The sequence below is a fragment of the Puma concolor genome, chromosome D2, assembly GCF_028749965.1.
Source record: "Puma concolor isolate L17-30 chromosome D2, mPumCon1.1.hap2, whole genome shotgun sequence".
In the NCBI taxonomy this organism is placed as follows: domain Eukaryota; kingdom Metazoa; phylum Chordata; class Mammalia; order Carnivora; family Felidae; genus Puma; species Puma concolor.
In genome coordinates this window covers 35,160,167-35,183,381 of record NC_141677.1, presented here as the reverse complement: position 1 = coordinate 35,183,381, position 23,215 = coordinate 35,160,167, and the positions used below count along the sequence as shown (strand labels likewise).

Sequence of the window (23,215 nt, the reverse complement as noted above, 5' to 3'; positions counted from 1 at the left end):
TGCCAAATTCTGTTAACATGTGTTGAGCACCTTGTCTTAGGCTGTGCCCTCTACTAAGTGTTTTCACAAAATTTATCCTGACACCAACTCTCATATCAACATAGGAAAGGAGGTATCTTCTGTCTTGCTTAAAGTTGCACTCCCAGGGGCACCAGGGTGTCTCAGTTGGCTAAGCATCTGACTCTTGATTTTGGCTCAGGTCATGATCTCATGATTCGTGAGTTTGAGCCCCACATGGGGCTCTGTGCTGACAGTGCAGAGCCTACTTGGCATTCTCTTTCTCTCTGCATCTCCCCTGTTCATGCTCTCTCTCTTTCTCTCAAAATAATTAAACTTGGGAAAAAAAAAGGTTGCACTCCTAGTATGTGGTAAAGTCTAAATCCATGGTTTCTTGAGGATAGAGGCTGATGTGTTGCATTATACTGGTTTCTGTGTCCCCACTCTTGTTTCTCAATTGGCTGCATATTAGAATCATCTGGTGCTTTTTAAAATGTCAATACTGGGGCGCCTGGGTGGCTCAGTCGGTTAAGCGTCCGACTTCGGCTCAGGTCGCGATCTTGCGGTATGTGATTTCGAGCCCTGCGTCGGGCTCTGTGCTGACTGCTCAGAGCCTGGAGCCTGTTTCAGATTCTGTGTCTCCCTCTCTCTCTGACCCTCCCCCGTTCATGCTCTGTCTCTCTCTGTCTCAAAAATAAATAAACGTTAAAAAAAATTTTTTTAATAAATAAATAAAATGTCAATACTAGGTGTCAAAGCAATAAAATCATGATCCCTAAGGCTGAGGCCTGGGAATTACTATATATAGATCATAAATAAATAATTAAATAAATAAATGTAGGTCATTTCACTATACAATCATTAATCCTACTGTCTTATTTTAGGGAACCAGTAGCTTTAAATTTTTTCCAGGTGAGGGGCACCTGGCTAGCTCAGTTGGTAAAGCATGCAAGTCTTCATCTTGGGATTGTAAGTTCCAGCCCCACATTGAGTGTAGAGATTAAACATAAAATCTTTAAAAAAAATTTGTTCCAGATGATTCTAATGTGCACTTAAGGTTAATTGAAAGCCACTGGTATAGCACAATGGCTGATTTGTAGCTAGCACTCAATAAGTGTGAGTATTTGAATAGTGAGTGAAAGGATATTTTAGATACTCTTTTTACTGATGAGGTCAAGTATCTGCCTGAGATCACACAACTAATAAATGGTGAAACAAGATTCCAAGTCCATTTTAGACACTAAATCCCAGTGTTTTCTATGACTACATCATACACCAGGGCAAACCGCATTTAGCACATGAGTAGAACAGCTATTCCAGGAAACTCTGTAGCCTTTGATAACTATTGTTACACCACCGTAATGTTGTGATTTATAACAAAAAAATCTCTTAGAGTACATTCATACGATGGGAACCTAAAAATAAGTAGAGATTTTATTATTAACATGTGTTGGCATGTTTATGCACACTATCTGTCCATCTTTCCATGACCACCTGTGCACTGTAAGACGTTATTTAATTTAGCCAACATTCATTGAGCACTCTTCACATCAGGCATTGCTCTCTGGACTGTTGACGGACTGTTGCACATAGTCCTTTCAAATTTCTCAGTCTATGAGGAAGACAGGCATATAAACAAACTACAATATTGGCTGAGGAATGCAGTTAAAAAAATATATGAACAAGGTACATATGTTGCCAAAGGAAGGAAGGATTAATTCTATATGAAGGAAGTGGGGAGATGGGCAGAAATTAGAATTCCTCTACGTTGCCCAGCACTGCACATTAAGAATCATCTGTGGTGCTTTTTTTTTTTAATTTTTTTTTCAACGTTTTTTTTATTTATTTTTGGGACAGAGAGAGACAGAGCATGAACGGGGGAGGGGCAGAGAGAGAGGGAGACACAGAATCGGAAACAGGCTCCAGGCTCCGAGCCATCAGCCCAGAGCCTGACAGGGGCTCGAACTCACGGACCGCGAGATCGTGACCTGGCTGAAGTCGGACGCTCAACCGACTGCGCCACCCAGGCGCCCCTGTGGTGCTTTTTAAAATGGCAATACTAGGGGCACTCGGGTGGCTCAGTTGGTTGAGCATCCAACTTCAGCTCAGGTCATGATCTCAACAGTTTATGAGTTGGGGTCCCACACTGGGCTCTCTAATCTCAGTGCAGAGCCCATTTCGGATCCTCTGTCCACCTCTCTCTCTGCCCCTCCTCTACTCGCACGCTCTCTCTCTCAAAAATAAATAAACATTAAAAGTAAAATAAAAAATAAAATGGCAATACTAGATGCAACAACATGGATGGATCTAGAGGGTATAATGCTAAATGAAGTAAGTCAATCAGGGAAGGACAAATACCATATGATCTCACTCATATGTGGAATTTAAGAAGCGAAACAGGGGCGTCTGGGTGGCTCAGTGGGTTCAGAGTCCAACTCTTGATTTCAGCTCAGGTCATGCTCTCACAGTTTGTGAGACTGAGCCACACAATGGGCTCAGCACTAATAGCACAGAGCCTGCTTGGGATTGTCTTCCTCACTCTCTCTGCTCTTCCCCTGCTCTTTTCAAAATAAATAAATAAAAACTTTAAAAAAAAAGAAGCAAATGAACAGAACAAAAAGTCAAACAAGAACACAGACTCTTAAATATAGAGAACAAACTGGGGGCGCCTGGATGGCTCAGTCGGTTGAGCGTCGTCGGACTTCGGCTCAGGTCATGATCTCATGGTTCGTGAGTTCAGCCCCGCGTCGGGCTCTGTGCTGACAGCTCAGAGCCTGGAGCCTGCTTCGGATTCTGTGTCTCCCCCTCGCTCTCTGCCCCCTCCCCTGCTCGTGCTCTGTCTCTCCCTCTCTCAAAAATAAATATAGAGAACAAAATGATTGTTGTCAGAAGGGAGGTGGGTGGAGGAATAGGTGAAATACATGAAATGATGAGCACTGAGTAATGTATAGAATTGCTGAATCACTATATTGTACACCTGAAATTATTATAAAACTGTATGCTAACTATACTAGAATAAAAATAAACCAAAAAAATAAATTAAACATTTTTTAAAAGAGAGAAAAATGTGTAGAATTTATACAAAGAAACTTTAAAACACTTCTGAGGAATATAAGATCAAAACAAGTCTAAAGGCATTCCATTCATTCATTCAATAAAAACCAAGCACTTACTATATGCCAGGCATTGTTCCAGGTTTTGGAGATACAAAACTGAACACAACAGAGAAATCCTTGCCAGTTAGGAACTAATATTCCAGTGGGTAGCAAAACCTACCATCAAAAATATGTCAATTCTCCCTATGTTAATCTGTAAAGTTCACAATACCCATAAAAATGCCAATAAGATTCTTTCAGTCCCAAGATATATTTAATAATATTGCAAAAATGGAACATGTATCCTTGCAAAGATGCTGTAAAAAAAAAAAAATGTGTCCCCAGGGGTACCTGAGTGGCTCAGTCAGTTGGGCAGCCGACTTCGGGTTAGGTCGTGATATTGTGCTTTGTGACTTACGTCCCTGTGTCAGGTTCTGTGCTGACAGCTCGGAGCTTGGAGCCTGCTTTGGATTCTGTTATCTCCGTCTCCCTCTGACCCTCCCCCGCTCACACTCTGTCTCTCTCTCTCAAAAATAAATAAACATTCAAAAAAATTTTTTAATTGTGTTCCCAAAGTATGCCTGTTTAACATTGCTATGAAAGAATAGAGAGCCTGCCCTGAGTGAGGCATTGGAGTTATGACTCAGTATTACACTACCAATCGTTCCTCCCCAAGAGGGATTATATAAAGAACCAGATACCCCGGAAGCATGAGCCTGGAGTAGGAAGGTTGGCAAAGCCTCTGTGTCTGCCTCCCAGACATTAGTCAGAGTCTGGATCTGCTTGGCTACACCAAAGGAAAAAAAGAAGAAAGAAAGAGAGGGAAGGAGAGAGGGAAGAAAAGAAAAGAAAGAAAAGAAAAGAAATGGAAAAGCATAGACATAGAGCATTCAGAACCCGTTATTAGACCATCTTAGTGTTTTGTAGTACTGGTTTACATAAAATAAAGGTATGGCATAAGCATTGTATTTTGTTCTGTAAAATTCTTGCTGTCTAAACATTCTTGCCTGATTGTTTATTTAAACAGTATATTTAGGGGTGCCTGGGTGGCTCTGTCGGTTGAGCGTCTGACTTTGCTCAGGTCATGATCTCATGGTCGGTAGGTTCAAGCCCCACATCAGACTCTGTGCTGACAGCTCAGATCCTGGAACCTGCTTCGGATTCTGTCTCCCTCTCTCTGCCCCTCCCCCACTCATGCTCTGTCTCTCTCTCTTTCTCTCTCTCTCTGTCAAAAATAAACATTAAAAAAATTTTTTAAGTGTATTTTGGCTTACACTAGACAAGACAGTTACTTCTAAGTTTTGGCAAGTCCCGAAAATTCAGGGGCTAAATGAACAGGGAATTACAAAATGGACAATTGCAACCGTTGCTGAAAGTGGGGAAAAACATAAAATGACAATACTAGGTACCAGACCAATAAAATCTGAATTCCTAAAGCTGAGGCCTGGGAATCATTATATATATATATATATATGTTAATAGATTATTTCATTATACAATCATCTAATCCTATATGCTGCCTGTTATTTTAGGAAACCAGTAGTTTTAGTTTTAAAAAGCTACATTGCCCTCAGCACTGCAACGGGATATGGATCTCCATTTTGATTAACAGGTAAATTCACACAGCAAGATGAAGGAGGCGCTCTTCTGGGGATCCTGTGAAATTGTGGAACAAGCCCAGCCATTTCTCGCCATGGAACTGAAGCCCACGCTGCTGCTGCCACTTGAAAATGAGCTTTGGAGGAAAGCAGTTGGGATTAGTCCGTGATCCTATTAGGGAAGGCACAGTCCCTGAAAGTGTATATATTAGTTAGAGCTAGTACTCTGAGTCCTGAGTAAAAGGCTCATGCAGGAGAACTGGGGAAAGGTGAAGGCATAAGTTTTGACTATAATTAGCTTTGGGAGTAATACAGCTGGGGGAGGGACGGGAGTACAGCCGGCAACTATTTTGAGCACAGCTCCGATTGACAGGACACGTGTGCTGGACTGTACTGATCCCAGGGCCAAGTTGCCTGCCTGTGGTGTGTGGTGTGGGGGGGAAGGCCTGGGGCAGCAGGAGCAGGACAGCCATACAGACAGGCCGGACGGGGTACCAGCGCCTCGACTTCTCTCCCTGGGACACTGTCCAAACTCCGAGGGCCATAGGCCAAGCTGAGCGATGGGTGCTGAGGAGGAGGTGCTGGTCACATTGTCAGGGGGAGCCCCCTGGGGCTTCCGACTTCAGGGGGGGGCCGAGCAGAGGAAACCTTTACAGGTGTCCAAGGTAAGGGAGAGCCCCTATTATTGAGGTTTCAGGGAAAGGGGAACCCAGGGGAATGTGGGAAGAGTCATGTGGTGGCCTTTAGGGGAGAAGTGGGAGGCTGTGAAGAAGAGGAGTGGGGGTGGGCAGGTGGGCAGGTGGGCAGGGAAGCATGCTCATCTGGTGGGAGGAGTAGTGTCTGAGCACAAGCTTCTTGTAGGGGGCTACTAGAAAAGAATTCCTGGTTTCTGGGAGCAGAAAAAAAGAAAGTTCCTGAGGCACCATAGTAGCAGAGGTCCTGTTCTGACCATCCAGTCTTTGCTCTCCTGAGTCTGTGCCTCTACTCCAAATTCCAGGAATATAGGGAAGGTTCTAATTTTTCTTTAAATTGATATGTGACGAGCTGAGGCTGTCTTACCCAGCCCTACCCTACCCTGCCCTGCCCTGCCCTACCCTGCCCTGCCCAGGCCCTCACTGCCCCTCTTTCCCTTCACCAGACCCTTTCTCTCCCTATGCAAGACTTTTTAGGTGCTAGGAGGATTATGGCATGATCTGGCCTGTCAGATGAAGCTGTTATCTGTTTGGTTTCACCTCACAGGCTTAGTTTTCTCAACTATAAAATGTGGGTAATAACGGTACCTACTTCATTCTAAGGATTAAATGCAATAACACATGTGGAGTGCTTGGCACCATACCTAACATTTAGTAAGCACTCAATAAATGATAGCCATTATTACTAGTATTATTACTTTCACATATGTACATGTGTGTGCACCCATGGCACACATATACACAACCACAATCTCCCAGAATCTGCTGGACTCCCTCCAATCTGGAACACTGTTCTAAAATCTTGACCGTGTAGGTAATGGCCCCTGAGATTCCAAGGCCTAGAAGAGAACTACTGGCTAGTAAAGATATTGCCCTTGGAGGGAAATCTTTAGGTGATACAACTGCCATTCCCAGTACCTCCCCTCTGTAGTTTGCCCCCAGCCTCTTTGATGGAGTAATATGATGTATTACTCCCTCCAGTCTGCACCTTCTTCCCTCTTGATAGGCTCCCTCAACTGTAGCTCCATACCCCTCCCATTTCCTACCCTGCAAAATATATCCCCTCCACACATAGGTCCTTCCTATCCTGATTCCTTTCATTCTATTCCCACTTGGAGCCCTCCCTCATCTGCTATCTCTCCTCCCAACACCTTCTCAGATCCGAAGACGGAGCCAGGCTGGCAGAGCGGGACTCCGAGAGAGGGACCAGCTTTTGGCCATCAATGGGGTCTCCTGTACCAGCCTCTCTCATGCCAGTGCCATGAGCCTCATTGATGCCTCAGGGAATCAGCTTGTCCTCACTGTGCGGCGGTATGGAACCCTCTCACCTCAGCCCACCCTCATCCCCCTAGTCCAGGGTTTCCAATGTCTATCCCAGCTCTGTGTCTCACTGCCCTGGCTTCAGCTACTATTAAGTACCCACTTCTTGTAAGTCTGGGCTGGAGTATAAATGTTTGTATATGCCTCCCAGAGGGCTTCAGTGTATCTGCAATTAAGGGATGGGGGTGTCGAGCAGGTATTTGAGTGTGTAGGCCTACTTCAACCCCTTGCCTGTCTCCTTGCCATCACGTCTCCCTCTAAGCCCCTGTCCACTTACAGCCCTTCAAGCACATATGCCTCCCAGTTTGTCTTCATATCCCCACTCTTCCCAGCCCCCTCGTTCAACCTATAGGCCAGTCACCTCTCTTCTCCTTTCCTTCCTTCTCCCATCCCCTCTAGATCTCGCTAGCTGTCAGTCATCCAGCCCACTTCTTAAGTACTGTCCTCTTTCCATCCAGGGTAGAGGATGAGGGGCCTGTGCGGTCTCCATCCCCTGGTGAGCTTCAAGTGTTGTCACCCTTATCTCCACTGAGTCCTGAGCCTCCTGGCGCTCCAGTTCCCCAGCCTCTTCAACCTGGGAGCCTCCTCTCACCCCCTGACAGTGAGGCTTACTACGGAGAGACAGACAGTGATGCTGATGGACCTGCCACCCAGGAGAAACCCCGCCGACCCCGCCGCAGAGGCCCCACAAGGCCCTCCCCTCCAGGAGCCCTACCTGATGAGGTCTACCTATCTGACAGCCCTGCAGAGCCAGCGCTTGCCGTAGCTGGCCCTCCCAGTCATGGTGACAGCCGTGTGAGCTCCCCATCTTGGGAGGATGGGGCAGCCCTTCAGCCATCCCCAGCTGAGGCCCTGCTGTTGCCCCACGGCCCCCTCAGGCCTGGCCCTCATCTTATCCCTATGGTGGGGCCTGTTCCCCACCCAGTGGCAGAAGACCTCACTACCACCTACACCCAGAAGGCCAAGCAAGCCAGTGAGTGCCTGAACCCTTTTTCCCTAGCCAGAATCCTTCAATCTGAACCCTAAATCTACCCCTCCGTAACCATGCTTTATGTTTCTTTTGGATATAGGCTTGGGGACAAGTGGAGAAGAGTGATGAGTAGGAGGGAAAAATAATTATTCTCACAGTCCCCATTATTTTTACTGTTGGAACCAGTGCCACAAAAGGTGCAGGTGGTTCAACCCAACCCAGGAACAAAGTAGGGAAGCTGGAAAGGGACATGAAATCAACAAAGGGTTTGCTTGTTGTTGTTGCTATGATTTTGCTAAGTGTCAGACAGACAGGGTGAGGGCAGAGTGAAGACATGATGCAGGGGAGTATCTGGAAGCAGGGCAGGAGCTTTTCAGTGTTAACTCCAGGCATAACATCAGAGCCACCTTTGACATTTGTAAATTCAGTTAGGATTCCTGGGACTGGGAGACTATGGGATAGTCATGAGATCCCTAGGAAGTGGCAGAGGGAGGGATCTTCGACTCCTTATCTCAGGCAAGAATGTGGGCCTGGGCAGAAAAAGCCTGTTCCACTTATCTCAAGCTCTTTGCTATTTTTGATGTGAGCTACAGAACAAGGTCTAAGGGTGAGCTTTTTCCCTGTCCCGTGCCTCTACCCCAGAGACCTTTGTTGTCACCTTGAAAATCTAGGATTACCCCTCTAGTTCTCATCTCTCATTTCTTCCCTCTACCGTTCTGATTCCTGGTCCATAGAACTTTGTGTGCCTAAGTCTGGGACAGAGGCTAAGGACATTGATAAAATAGAGACTGACATCCCTGAGAATGTCCAATATCCCACAAAGAAATTCCAGATGCATGCCCAGGATCCCATGCTTATCCCCAATTCTCATTTTAGCACCCCTCCCTTCCTATTATGCTGGGTTAGACTGCAGTTAGTGACTCAAGATATTTTTAGCCAAGCAGACCTCATTGTCCAGTGGGGTGGGGTTGGGGGAAGGGTAGGCAGGTGTCCATGTCCATCACACCAGGGCTTGTGGGGCAGCAGAGAGAAGGGAGGGAGGGGGCCAGGCTCAAAAAATAGCACAGTGAGCTCATTCAGCTGCCAGCTCTAGGGACAAGACAAAGGGGCTTTAAAAGGCGTGGGGGGTGGCTCAAGCTGGTCCTGCTCCAGCCAACACTGCATTTCTCAGCATGGAGAACTTTGAGCCCATCAGCCAAGAGCCCTTCAGCCAAGCCAGCTACAACAAAGCCCCAGACCCAACTCCTGAGCTCCAGGACCCATTCTACGCAGGTACTACCCTCCCATAGCCAAGAGAGTTCTGGGATCTAGACTGGAAGGGAATACATCAACAGCTTAGGAAGGGGTGTCTTTGGGAAAGGTCTTATTCCTTATTCCTTCCTCCTTTTTGACTTCTTTCTTCTCTTCTCAGGAGAGTTTCACTGCCCCTTTCTCAGAATGGGCTGATGCTATGGCTACATGTCAAAGGGGTTTGTGACCACATGAGCTTTAGAAAACTCATGGGGAGGGAATGTGTGTGAAAGAAAGAAGTATGAGTAATCTATAAATACATGAAGGCATGTATATGGGAGTCCATGGGAGGATATATGTGTGACCACGAAAGTGTCTGTATACATGTGTAGCTGGTGTCAAGAAGGCTTTAATAGTAATGGTTACTCACAGTGGGCCTTAGGGCTGCCATTAAATGCTAAATTTACCTACACTATCTCACTTATTCCTCATAGCAATCCTATGAGATAGCCATTATCATGCTCATTTACAGATGAGGAAACTGAACTTCAGTGAAATGAAGTAACTCTCCCAAGAACCAAAAACCTGAACTGAACTCTGGTTCCAGTGCCTATCTCTCATGCACAGTGCTATTCTGTGGTATAAACGTTGGGATGGGTGGAATGAAAGCCCTAATTAGAAAGGAGCTTGGTATCTTGAGTAGAAAGCGGATGGAATTTCAAGAATTTTTCAGGAGGAACTGGGGATCATGGATCAGAGTGTATCTGTGTCCAAGGCAGGGTCGTAGCAGCAGGGCATCCTCTCCCATTTCCTGGCCCCACCTCCTGGGCCCCACATGGCATAGGAAGCCCTGCCCAGGTTGCCCTTAGTACATAGTCCTTGTGTGCCTGCCTCTTAGTGACTGCCTGAGCTCTCTACCTACAAGGCTGACCCCCAAAGAAGCCCACCCCACTCCCACCACAGTTGGGTGGTGGTGGTAGGGGGAGGATATATTTAGCTGATGACCTCGAGGTATCCTAAAGATTTGGAGGGTTGCCTTGGTGAGCAGCACTCTGGCTTTTCCTGCATCTCAGATGTGAGGCTATCCCTGGCTGTGAGTATCAGGGGTGTGAGGCACAGAATAGTGCCCTGGTGGTTGGAAGGCCAATATCAGCTCTAAAATTATGTCCAAACTACTAGTAACAGGGTCTCTGCAGGGGGAGCTCTGTGAAGAAGGAATATGCATGCGTGTGAATGTATTTGAGTGACTGTGCTTTTGTGTGGGTTCATGTGTATTTACATATGTTTATGTGAACTAGGGTATACATAAACTGGGGTATATACGAATGAGAGAGAAGAGTACATATGAGAAAATATGCCCATAGCTGGCCTTCACTAGACCCACATGCTTGCTGAAATGTGTGGTGGTTATTTCTATGAATGTGTATGATGTGGACTACATAATGGAGGTGGAAATGTGAATGAAGATCCTTGTTCCTAAGGGTCCTTTGTGTCCCTACCATAGGGGTAGGGGTAAGAAGAGGAGATAAGTCCCTAAGTTTCTGAGAAGCCCCCTAACATGGTCTCTGTAGTAGAAGGAAAGTGTCCCTTCTCATTTTGTCTCTTTCTGGGACCTGCCTCATCTCCCTGGCTGCCATGGGAAGTGACTGTCCCTCACCTCCATTGCCAGCCAGGAACGGTGGGAGGCAGGGGAAGAATGTGTGGGGGGTGGGTAAGAGCTCATCTCCAGGAAAATAGAAGCAGAATAGAGAGGAGAGAGGATAGAAGGAGAGATGTGGTCAGAGCGGTGTGAGGACAGCCAACCAGAATCTGCCTTCCCTTCAACTGTCCTTGGTTTCACCTTTCACCTACCACTCTGCCCCAAGTCAGAGGACTTTGCCACAGGCAAAAGACATTGTAGATCAGGCCAGTGAAAAGAGAGTAGGTGGGAGGGCTGAGGAAACTGGCTGGGGTGTGGGGAATAGGACTAGAAGACGTTCACTGACCATTTTCCCTCCTGGCTTCCTCAGAACTGCAACGGGCAGAGAGCCTCCAAGAGAAGAGTGTGAAGGAGGCTAAGACCAAATGCCGCACGATCGCATCCCTTCTAACTGCAGCCCCCAACCCCCACTCCAAGGGGGTGCTTATGTTTAAGAAACGACGGCAGAGAGCCAAGAAGTACACCCTAGTGAGCTTTGGGGCTGCAGCTGGGACAGGTGCTGAGGAAGAAGACGGGGTTCCTCCAACCAGCGAGTCGGAGCTGGACGAAGAGGCCTTCTCCGACGCCCGCAGCCTCACCAACCAGTGCGACTGGGACAGCCCCTATCTGGACATGGAGCTGGCCAGGCCAGGCTCAGCTGCAGGAGAGGGCCAGGGCCGGGGGCTGGGAGGGCAGCTGAGTGAGGCCTCCGGCAGAGGGGTCCAGCTCTTTGAACAGCAGCGCCAGCGCACAGCTTCCAGCACCCAGGAGCTGGCACGGGATGGTCCAGCAGCCGTGCTCAATGGGCAGTGCCTGCAATCACCACCTCGGGCCCAGAGTGCTCCTCCGGAAGCAACTATACTCGCATCTAGTCCTTCCCCAGCCCCTGTAGTCAGCCCCACCCCCTTCTTCCCAGGCAGTGGAGCTCCAACCCCGGCTCCAAACATCTTTAACCGGTCAGCTAGGCCTTTTACTCCAGGCTTACAAGGGCAGCGGCCAAGTACCACCTCGGTTATTTTTCGACCCCTAGCCCCCAAGAGGGCGAATGAAAGCCTGGGAGGTCTCAGCCCCGTCGCACCGCCCTTCCTGTCCTCTCAGGGGCCCACGCCTCTGCCCAGCCACGTGCCGGCCTCCGGTTCCCCCAGCACTCCACGCACCTCAGGCCCCGTGACAGCTACAAGTTCCCTGTACATCCCAGCCCCCAACCGTCCCTTAACGCCAGGCGGAGCCTCGGAGTCCCCCGCTCCCCCTAGTGCCGCTGCCATGACCTCCACCGCTTCTATCTTCCTATCGGGACCTCTGAGACCAGCTGCGCGTCCAGAGGCTCCCGCCCCAGGCCCCGGGGCGCCTGAGCCACCTAGCGCTCGGGAGCAGCGCATTTCCGTGCCAGCTGCCCGCACTGGCATCCTCCAGGAGGCCCGGCGACGGGGTACCCGGAAGCAGATGTTCCGGTCGGGAAACGAGGAGACGAAGAACTCGCCCAACCCCGAGCTCTTGTCGTTGGTGCAGAACCTGGATGAAAAACCCCGAGCCGGGGGAGCGGAATCTGGTCCAGAGGAAGATGCTCTGAGCCTTGGAGCTGAAGCCTGCAATTTCATGCAGCCACCAGGGGGCAGGAGTTACAAGGCTCTGTCTCACGTGACGCCTAAAACCGCTCCTCCAATGGCTCCCAAGACACCGCCCCCAATGACTCCTAAGACTCCACCCCCAGTGGCTCCTAAGCCCCCTTCTCGTGGGTTCCTTGATGGGCTAGTGAATGGGTCAGCCCATTCGGCTGGAATCCCTGAACCAGCAAGGCTTCAGGGCAGGGGTGGGGAGCTGTTTGCCAAGCGGCAGAGCCGAGCAGAGAGGTATGTGGTAGAAGCTACACCTAGTCCTGGCTTTGGCCCTGGCCCTAGGCCCAGAAGCCCCTCCCCTACACCATCACTGCCCTCTTCCTGGAAATATTCACCCAACATCCGTGCCCCACCTCCTATTGCTTACAACCCACTGCTATCACCCTTTTTCCCCCAGGGTGCTCGAACTCTCCCTAATAAGGCCCAATCCCAGGGTCCTCGGGCAACCCCTAAGCAGGGTATCAAGGCTCTGGATTTCATGCGGCACCAGCCCTACCAACTTAAAACTGCCATGTTCTGTTTTGATGAGGTTCCCCAGACTCCTGGCCCCACCTCTTCAGGGCCCCCCAAAACTGCCCGAGTCCAGGAGATCCGCCGATTTTCCACTCCAGCACCCCAGCCCACTGCAGAACTCCTGGCCCCCACTGTTCTTGCCCCACGAGCAGCCACTACATTGGATGAGCCCATCTGGAGGTCAGAGCTGGCCTCAGCCCCTGTTCTTAGCCCAGGCCCTCCTCCAGAGTCTCCCAGGGGTCTTGGAACTTCCCCTAGCTCCTGTGGCTTCCAGGTAGCCAGGCCTCGGTTCTCAGCCACCAGAACTGGATTGCAGGCTCATGTGTGGAGGCCAGGGGCAGGCCACCACTGAGTGGGGTACAGCTCCCAGGACCAAGGAGAGGTGGAACATCCTGTTCATAAAGTTGCTTCTCCAACCTATCCCATGCCCTCTCTCAGGCATCCGGAGGCTAAATTCCCTCCTGCCAGAGATAGTTTTGGAGTTGGTGTCCCATCCTCCTGGCTCCCAACCTCCCTGCTGCTTTCCAACCTACTATCTCTGCTTTGTTATCTGTGCTTCCCTTTGTCTCTGTAGCTCCTTTTGTGGGTCTTTGTCTTTATCTCAGTCTCTCGACCCACACTCCTCCACTGGTCTCTCTTTCTCTACATTTGTGCTTTTCTCTGTGAGCCTCATTTTAACATTCAATGAGAAGCACACAGAGAAGTTACCAGTGAGACCTCAAGCAAGCTTACCATCAGGCAGGCTTCAAAAGGACTAAATTGATCCCTGCACTAAATCGCTCTCTACTCCTCCCTCTCATTTTCCAAGCTTGGCTGGCATATATCTAGGCATGTATGTGTACATTTGTGTATGTGCAAATGTGTGTGAGCACAGATGTGTTCTTATGTCTGAGGCAAGAGTAAGAGGAGAGGTCTAAATAAAGACCAAATCTGGGTCTTCCCCCTGTATTGATGAAAGAATGGTCAGATAGCCAGATAGTGGGGAGAAAGATGGACTGGACTCAAAGATCAGTGTCTGTAGCGGGGGTACAGCATCTTGTGAAACTCACAGATTATGAGAAGACTTGAAGGGCCAGAGCAGTTTGTAAGGGCTGAGTTATACCAGCTAGACCAGGAATAGAATTAAGAATTCTATTCATCAGGGGGTGCCTGGCTGGCTCAGTTGGAGTAGCAAGCAACTCTTGATCTCAGAGTCATGAGTTTGAGCCCCACATTGGGTGTAGAGATTACTTAAATAAATAAAAAACTTGAAAAAAAAACCGAATTCTATTCACCAGGATTTAAGAGCAACTTAAGAGACCCATGCTAAGCTATAAGGATCCAGGAAGTGGAAAAGAAAGACAAAGAATTTCTTCTGAGAATGAAAAAAAATCATTGGCTTCATTGCCTCACGCACCTAAGACAGAAAAGAGGGAGAAAAGTGCCATGGTGTGAGAAGTGACATAGAAACCAGGAGCAGAGCAGAATGAATGAAATTAATTGAGCCACAGAGAGGAGCATGGGGAGGGAAAGAGAGACAGTAGAGGTGGGTTTCAAGAAACTCACTGTGTACAAGAGGGGGATTGGGGAAAAATTTGAGAGAGAAGAATGCATTTGTCAGAGTGAAGATGGATGATGGTAGGGGGATGTGAGAGTGTGTACTGAGTGTTGGAGGAATACGTGGTGTCTGTGCTACTTCCTTTGAGTCTGGCCTTCTGCCTTCTGCAACTTGTCATGATGACCTGGGAAAGGGCAAGGAAATACCCAGAGCCAAAACCTCTTTTCAGTCCTACCCCATCCCCCGAACCCTAGCTTTTGTTCCTTTCCAGCTTCTGGTCCTGATCTCTGATCCTAGATGGGTATGGACTCCCTTTTCACCATGACCACCACCAGTCAATCACGTTTGCTGCTTGATCTGGATTTATCGCTTCCTTTGCATATTGGGTGTGAGTCACAGTACTTTGGTTTGTGCACAAGAATAAACTTAAGCTCCAAATCTTCTGTTGCTGTCATCTCTTCTAGTTTTATTCCTAAATCCTAATTTTCTTCCATCCTTTCTAACCCTGATCTCCTGATTCCTGATCTCTTTCTCCATTCCTGCCCTATTTTTCATCCTTTACCCTTCACCCCCTAGTCTTTTGCTCTTCTTTAACCAGTTCTGTCCCACTCTAATTTAGCCACCTCCACCATTCCCCTTGGTTCTCACTGCCTGCATTCTCCATCCAGATACTCCCCTTTTCCATCTCCTGCTCCATACTTCCCAATCAAGGCCACAATTTCAGAACCAAGAGGAGTGGAAAGTCCCTCCGAGCTTTTGCCATCATGCCCTACCTCTCTGGAGGAAACGATGATATTTCCATGGGAAAGCAATGCCTGGAGGTGAAGATGGGATGGGAGAAGGAAGAAGAGAGGGTGGATCAGTGTGGATTGAGTTTCATATATAAGAGAAGGCACTAGAGGTAGGCTAGAAATTAAGGACTTCTGAGAAGGTAAGTGCCATTACTCCAGCAGGGGGCATATTTGTGCAAATAACCAGGCCCAGGACCCTGATGCTCCCAAGTACAGTCTTAGAATTCCAAAGGAAGGGCCCAGTGAGCATAGGTTGAATTTTGTCTTCATCCACCTGGTAGTTCTAGGTACTCAATCATAGCAGACAAAAATTTTGGGGTTTTTTTTGTTGTTGTTGTTTGTTTGTTTTTGAGAGTAGGATGGTGGTGATAACAAAATCACAAGTTTGCTGTTCATGTTTTTTCTTCTAATTGCTTCTTTGGGTTGAGAAGGCATGGAGAAGGAGGACAAAAGATGAGAGAGATCTGGATGTTAAACTGGTCTGGGCAGAGGCCAACTAGAGGGGAGTAGGATGATCTTTCAGCCCCTAGGCTGAGCCTGAAAAGTTCAGGACAGGAAAAGACAAGATCAGGAAGAGTGGAGAGCTCACAGAGTGACAGAAGGGCATTCCAGAAGCTGCAAAGTCACTTACTAAAGCAGCCACAATAGGATGGTGGTGGCTGCAACAGAGGTGCAGCGTGCAGCAGCAGCTGGTTCCAGAATCTGAGCAGGAGGTGGAAGAGGATGTAGGATGTTCATGTAGCTACTGAGGAAGGGACTGGGCAAATGACAGGATTCTTTTAAGGAAGCTCTCAAACTTATACCCTTGCCCAAGGGCTCCTCTGAAACAGTATGCATGGGACAATCTAGATCCTATTGGGTGTGTGCTCCTTTTGAGGAAAATCCCAAGTGGAAACCCTAGAGAGGAAGGACCTGGCAGGTTAGAAGCCTACCTGTACATCTCAGACACCAACATTTATCCTGCAAAACAGGCTGAACTGAGCACCCCAACAGCAAATGGGGACGAAAAGGGAGAAATTGGTCAAGTCTTCCCCACCTCATCTCTGACAGCATAGGAAGCACTGGGTTTGGTTAATTTGGTCCCTTGTCCTGCCAAGATCTAGCTTTCCCAGAGAAAAGATCAACTCATCGAGGAACTTTTAAAACATTGTGAACAGATTTCCTTTCCCCAAACATAGCCCCTTAAGCCCTCCCACTCCCAAAATGTACCCATATAGTCCCTCCAGCTCCAGCCTGGATTGGTTCTGAGTGACTCTCCAGACATGTTCTCCAAATTCTTGCTCTCCAAATTCTTGTCCACCGTTTTCTGTTTGCTTCCTCTTTCCCTCACAGTTTTCAATTTTTCCCTGAATGCTTCTTTGGATCTCAGACTCTAGATGCCAAGAAAGGGGAGTCTCTGGGCAGACTGATCCCTGGCTCAGACAGCTTAGTGGGAGAATCCCAAAGGCTTTTCCTCTCCTTCCTGAGCCTCTGGGCAAGGAGGGCGGGATCTTGGTTCCAGGGTCTCAGTACCCCCAGTGCCATTTGAGCTGCTTGTACTCATCATCTCTATTAATAACTACCCTCCCTCCCCCACTGCCAGTGCTGCCCCCACGCCTGCCCAGCTCGGGTTCTCCGGTCACAGCAGCTCAGTCCTCCAAAGCTGCTGGACCCCCAGGAGAGCTGACCACCACCTCTGCAGCCGGTAAGTTCCAGCTCTATGGCCAGAGGGGCTGGAGCCCACTCTGTTGACTGCTGTGTCTGTGTCTGCAAGAGTGACCCTTGATCCTGGGAGACTTGTCTCCCTCCCCTATCTATGCTCTGCTCTCAGCTGTCCAGTTCAGGGGAGACACAGAGTTGGAAGAAGAGGGGCTTAGGAGGGTGGGGGAAATGGAGATGTTGAAGGAGGCACTGGAGTAATAAGAAGGGGATCTGAGAGGCTGGATGGGAAAAAGAACCTAGTTAGGGCTGAGAAAAGTATAGTAAATGCCCATTTATCAGTTCCGGGGGTCTTGTCTCAGCATACCCCATTAAGTTAGTAGAAATGCAGATGTGTTGTGAAATAGGACTCAGCAGAAAGACAGTGTTTTGCTGAGTGCCAACTTCTGTTAAGGAAGGGCTGGAGTCTGCATCTTTTCCCAGCTTGTCCCCCTCCACTGCCAGATTCTATTATTATGTTCCTATCCCCCCTCAATTCCCTACCGCTATGATATTGCTGAACTGATGTGCATCAAGGTTCAAATGCCCCCGGCCTTCCTCTCCACCCCAGCTCTGGGGTCTGGGGCGGGAGCTACTGAAAGGGAGCAAGGATCACTGCTGTGACCTCCCAGGCCACACTCCAGCTGGCCCAATAGAGGAGCAACAACCTCTCCTTCCTATGGAGAATGTTTTCGGCCGAATCTCCTTGACCCTGGCAGAATATTTTTCTGTGCCACTGCCCTCTGCACCCCTGCCAGGGCTTGAGGAAGACTGAGGAAAGACCCAGAGTTGGGAATTACAGCCCCAATCTGAGATCCCCATGAAAATAAAAACTTGAAGTCATGCCAAGCCAATGAAACCTGGGTGCAGCGCCCAGCCTGTGTGTTGTTTGTTTTACTCACTGCCCCCAACACATACCGTGTTCCTAATCCCTGCACCAGCTCTATTTTAACAGTAGAAAGGAGGTTTATAGAAGGTAGGGGCAGAGGGTGCATCTATACTTTCTGCCTCACCTCCAAGAAAGGAGAAGCCCTAGAACAATGGGTTTTCACCCATTGTTTTTTCCCCCTTTCTAGGGAAAAATATACGTTTATTATACACACACACACACACACATATATATATATATATATATATATATATATATATATATATATATATACACACACACACACATACCCTTAACCTGAAGCCCTTAACCCCAAGTTAAGAAGTACTACCTTCCTGCAGATACCTTCCAGTCCCTGTCCATCTTCCAACTCCCCCTTCTCACCCTATTCAGGCTGAATCTGCCTCCACAATGCCACTCTCAGGAACCCCAGCCCCAAACAAGAAGAGGAAATCCAGTAAGCTGATCATGGAACTAACTGGAGGTATGGCATATTTGCACCTACCTAGTGTAGGGACTTCTTGTTAAGAGCATCTCAGCCTCAGAAGTCCCAGAAAAATCATAAAGTTAAATAACGTGAAGAGATATGAAGAGACACGAGAAATTCGGGGGGGGGGGGCAGGGAGAAAGGTGGAGAAAGGATTCAACACTGATCACACACCCTTCCACCCTTTTCACCTTGTAATCTGAGACAATAATATCCTTGCCATATCACCCAATGCAGGTCCAGGACAACAGGACTCACAGGTCAGTGAGGTATGTTTGAGGAAAAAAATATATATGATGGAGACTGGCACAGAGTAAAGTCTCAGTAAATGGTTAATTTCCTTACTTCCCCTCCCTCCACCCTTCCAGTGCTAGGGAACCTGTGGAAACACATAAAATGGAAAAATACTTAGACTTTTTTTTTTTTTTCCTGGGGGGTGGTAGGAGTATATGCATATGAAGAGCTCTCCCAATGCCCAAAGTCTGTCTGCAGCCAGGGTTCACTGAGGGGAAGAGAAAGGAAAGTAGTTAAGACAGAAATCTGTATTTAGATGTGGTCACCTCCACACAGTGTTGGCCTTTGGGCTTTCCCCCAGGCTACAGTCTCCCCAATGGTCTCCATCTATCATGTTCCTTTAGTCTTTTTGCCCTGCACCCCATGCCTCTGCCCCTTCTGCCTTATTCACTCTCTCCACTCTGGTATACTGATTCCACTTTGCACCCCAGTTCCTGTGCATTGTCTCCAACTCCAAACCCAGGAAATAAAAATTTCTCACAAACTACATAGAACTTCATCAGACAGTATCTGCTCACCTCTGGGATCTCTGCAGGAGACACACACACTTAGTTGTGGTTGGCATCTGTATTCTGAACCTAGAAAACCTTACTTTTCTCCTTGTCTCTTCCTCCCCACCTCCCTGGAAGGTCGACAGGAGAGCTCAGGCCTGAACCTGGGCAAGAAGATCAGTGTCCCAAGGGATGTGATGTTGGAAGAGCTGTCGCTGCTCACTAATAGGGGCTCCAAGATGTTCAAACTGCGGCAGATGAGGGTAGAGAAATTTATTTATGAGAACCACCCTGATGTCTTCTCTGACAGCTCAATGGTGAGTTCGGAACTTTATAACTCTCACAGCCTAGTGCCTCTTCTGACAGTTTTTTGGTGGGCCCTGAATCTCCAAAATACCACCAACCTCCCCTCTCTGCAAATTTATAAGCTTATTAAGTCCCCAGATATATTAAACCTCCAGGGTGAGTTACAGCCCACTTCTGAAACTCAGTCTCTATCTTAGAGCCAGTGAAGGGGAGGTGGGGGTGAAGAGTACACACCCTCAGGGGGAAAATTCCTTCCCAGTATGGCTAAGTGTTAAAGATAGGGCTGCCAGATAAGACAGGACACCCAGTCCTGTATTTTAAAGTTGAGATATGCATGAATAATTTTTTAGTAAAGTATGTCCCATGAAGTATTTTGGACGTAAAAATTTAATTTAGTTCAATTTAAAAAATACAAGATACCAGTTAAATTTTAATTTCAGATATGTGACGAATACTCTCTTGTATGTAAATATGTCCTATGCAATATTTGAAGTGTATTTATAGTAAAAAAGTATTCGTTGTGTCTCTAAGATTCAAATTTAACTGATGTCCTATAATTTTATTTGATGAATCTGGTAACCCTACAACGAGTTAAGTGAATTTTTATAAACATCTCCTTCTTGAGCCATTCTTTTATCTATAGGATCTAAGGACTCTGGATGTGGGAACTGAAACTGTCTTCTAAGATAGTGAGAATTCTCTAGTGAGAATCATTCTCCAAAGAGAAGGAGGGATTGGAAGGGTGCCAGGCACAAGATGTTATAGCCGAGAAGGAGGGGATCTTCTCCATTACCTTTCCTCCCCCTCTACCTTCACTGGGCAGCCAGGGGAAAGTGGAAATAGATGCCTACATGGGGCCAGAGGCAGGACTTTCTGTCATTGGCCCTTATGTAGGAGCAGAGCAAAAATGCTGAGCCGGTCATATCTAACTTTAGGAGGCCAAAAGCCCTCCTCCCTGGCTGGGTCTGGTTACACTGGTTGGAGCATAGGGGTGTGCATGGTGGGGTGGCTAGGAGAGCCTCCTGAAGGAGTTGGTGGGGTTATTTTTAGGCTTTGGGGCTGAATCCAGGGTTGCCCTTTTGGTCACCCTTCCCCCTACCTGCTACAGTTTCACGGTCAGGAAGTCCTGGTTCAACAGGCACCAAGAGCAGAGAGGGAGAGGAAGAGAAAGACAAAGAAGAGAGTTCTGTCTGTTAGACAAGATAAAGAAAAAGAAGAAGCAGACATCTCTCTAGCTTTTCTTTTTTTTTAAAAAATTTTTTTTTTCAATGTTTATTTATTTTTAGGACAGAGAGAGACAAAGCATGAACGGGCGAGGGGCAGAGAGAGAGGGAGACACAGAATCAGAAACAGGCTCCAGGCTCTGAGCCATCAGCCCAGAGCCCGACGCGGGGCTCGAACTCACAGACCGCGAGATCGTGACCTGGCTGAAGTCGGACGCTTAACCGACTGCGCCACCCAGGCGCCCCCTCTCTAGCTTTTCAAATTAAGCCTGGGTTCTCTGTCCCAACCCCATCATTTCAAATTATAGTGGGGTGCAAGTCTTGGTCCTCTTTGCCTTGGTAAGGATGGGAAAGGGAAGTGTGGAGAATGAGTTGTCCCTACCTTAAGGTGTAACTGGAGGAACTGAGCCAAGGGGGGGTCCTATCCATTAGGAGAGTTCAGTTCCTCTCTGTCAGGCTATCCACTATCCACCTATTGGAGGGGAGATCTCAGAGGGTTCAGTGTCTTCTGGTTGGCCATTTTCTCTGATCATCTCCTCCTTGCTATGCACACCACCTTTGTCTTTGTATATTTCCTATACCCATTGGGTAACCTTCCCCTTAATTTGTTCTTTCTTTACAGGATCACTTCCAAAAGTTCCTTCCCACAGTTGGGGGACAGCTGGGCACAGCTGGTCAGGGATTCTCCTACAGCAAAGGCAGCAGTGGAGGCCAGGCAGGGGGAAGTGGCTCTGCCAGACAATATGGCTCTGACCAGCAGCACCATCAGGGCTCTGGGTCTGGATCTGGGGGTACAAGTGGTCCCGGGGGCCAGAATGGCAAAGGAAGAACTGCTGGAACAGCAGGGGTTGGCGAGACAGGAACAGGCAAGTATCCTTATGCAAGAGTAATGTTATCTGGTTCTTAGAGCAGAGATATCCCCAGGAATGAGGCCTAGACTGGGTTTAGGGAGCAAGGGAGGCCTGCTGAGGTACCTAGATGGACTCTCTTACCCCAGGAGAATGCCAAAATGTGTCTATTTCACCCAGGAGCTTGATCTTTCTGTCACCTTTCTGGCTTTTCAGTTTCAGTCACAGATCTGCCCTTGGGCTGTCAGGATTCCACAAAACTAGCACAATTACCAAGATTGGCCCCAGCAACTTCCCTAGTACAGAGGTGTAAGACTAACTTCCACTGGCTGCTAACTGCTATTATTGACTCAATTTTCTCTCCCATGGCTGCCAGGAGACCAGACAGGTGGAGAAGGAAAACATATCACTGTGTTCAAGACCTATATTTCCCCATGGGAGCGAGCTATGGGGGTTGACCCTCAGCAAAAAGTGGAACTTGGCATCGACCTGCTGGCCTATGGGGCCAAAGCTGAGCTTCCCAAATATAAGTCCTTCAACAGGTAGGGGGTATGAGGAAGCAACCAGATGCATTCCAGTGTGTGGCACAATGTGCTTAGTTGGAATGGAGACTTTGGTTCAAATGTTTCAGAAGGAGGCTGAGGAGGGAAGGAAGGAATATGGGGACCCAAATTGAAAGCCTTTGCTTTTTTCTAACTCAGAGAAATAGTGCAGTATGATGGAGGAAACATTTGCTGTGAGGCAAGATTTGAATTTTAGTTCACTTCACCACTTATTAGCAGAGTGGGCATGGGACAGTCACCCTACTTCTGAGCCTTGGTTGCCTTGCTCTAAAATGGGAATAATATATTACATGTTTAAAGGACTCTTGAAGTTCCCTTCATTCAAGGTTAGGATTTCATTACTGTCCCTGTAGGAGGATTCTATTTCCTTATTCTCTAGTAAGGCTTAAGTATCTATTCTTTTGGAATTGGGCTTCTCTAGACTGTGAACAGGAGATCTGTGTGAAAGCAGAATAGGGAAGCACCATTCTTTTGCATTTGGTCCTAAGAAGCCTGAATTCTCCAGGCAATGTTAATTCCTCTCACCAAGCCATGTGCTATCCACTGGAGGTGGGGTAGGAGTTGTGTGTGTGTGTGTGGGTGGGTGGGGGGGTCTACATTGTATTTTAAGGTAGTCTCAGACCCTTGGGTCTATAGTGTCTAAGTCACAACTATCCATGAACCTCTTTATCTAGTACCCCACTAGACTCCTTTTCTCATCATTAGCTCTGGAGAAAAAAGCAAACCAGGAATGGGGAATGGAGCACTAAGGGAGAAAAAGGAGTGCAGAAGCAACCTAAATTAAAATTCACAGACTTCCCCATCCTCAAAAAAGGGTAACACCTCACTGATAAAGCTGTTCCTTTTGTTCTGGTTTTTAATTAAATAATGTATTCTCTTTTCAGGACGGCAATGCCTTATGGTGGATATGAGAAGGCCTCCAAACGCATGACCTTCCAGATGCCCAAGTTTGACCTGGGGCCCCTACTGAGTGAACCCCTGGTCCTTTACAACCAGAATCTCTCCAACAGGCCTTCTTTTAATCGAACCCCTATTCCCTGGCTGAGCTCTGGGGAGCCAGTAGACTACAATGTGGATATTGGCATCCCCTTGGATGGAGAAACAGAGGAGCTGTGAGGTGTTTCCTCCTCTACTTTGAATTAAATTTCTCTTCTCAGGTTCTAATTTGGAGAGAGAATGTTAAGCAGGATGCCCTCACTGTAAATCCAGTATCCTTGTGGGAATGGAGGGGGAAAAGGAGGGAGAGATCTGCCTTTCCAGTCTTCACTCCAAGTCCCCACTCCAAGCATCCTTTCTCACCAACTTGCTCTGTATGGAACCTGCTCTTTTATGGAATTTGCTCTGCCACTGGTAATAGTCAATAAACTTTGAAGAAATGAACTCATTCTTCCTCTGATATT

The 23,215-nt window shown here is 47.9% G+C and overlaps 2 protein-coding genes across 2 annotated transcripts; both read left to right on the top strand.

Annotated features, from left to right (window-relative positions):
* Positions 1-5,100: 5,100 nt before the first annotated feature.
* SYNPO2L (synaptopodin 2 like) lies at positions 5,101-14,689 on the top strand. Its single transcript, XM_025918372.2, has 4 exons — positions 5,101-5,355; positions 6,542-6,693; positions 7,161-7,675; positions 10,912-14,689. The coding sequence occupies exons 1-4, from the start codon at positions 5,251-5,253 to the stop codon at positions 13,059-13,061; spliced, it is 2,922 nt and encodes a 973-aa protein (XP_025774157.1). The 5' UTR covers positions 5,101-5,250; the 3' UTR covers positions 13,062-14,689.
* A 1,924-nt stretch (positions 14,690-16,613) lies between these two features.
* Positions 16,614-23,195, top strand: MYOZ1 (myozenin 1). Its single transcript, XM_086680014.1, has 6 exons — positions 16,614-16,721; positions 17,997-18,087; positions 19,014-19,192; positions 21,027-21,270; positions 21,629-21,794; positions 22,700-23,195. The coding sequence occupies exons 2-6, from the start codon at positions 18,015-18,017 to the stop codon at positions 22,929-22,931; spliced, it is 894 nt and encodes a 297-aa protein (XP_086536140.1). The 5' UTR covers positions 16,614-16,721; positions 17,997-18,014; the 3' UTR covers positions 22,932-23,195.
* The last annotated feature ends 20 nt before the right edge of the window (positions 23,196-23,215 follow it).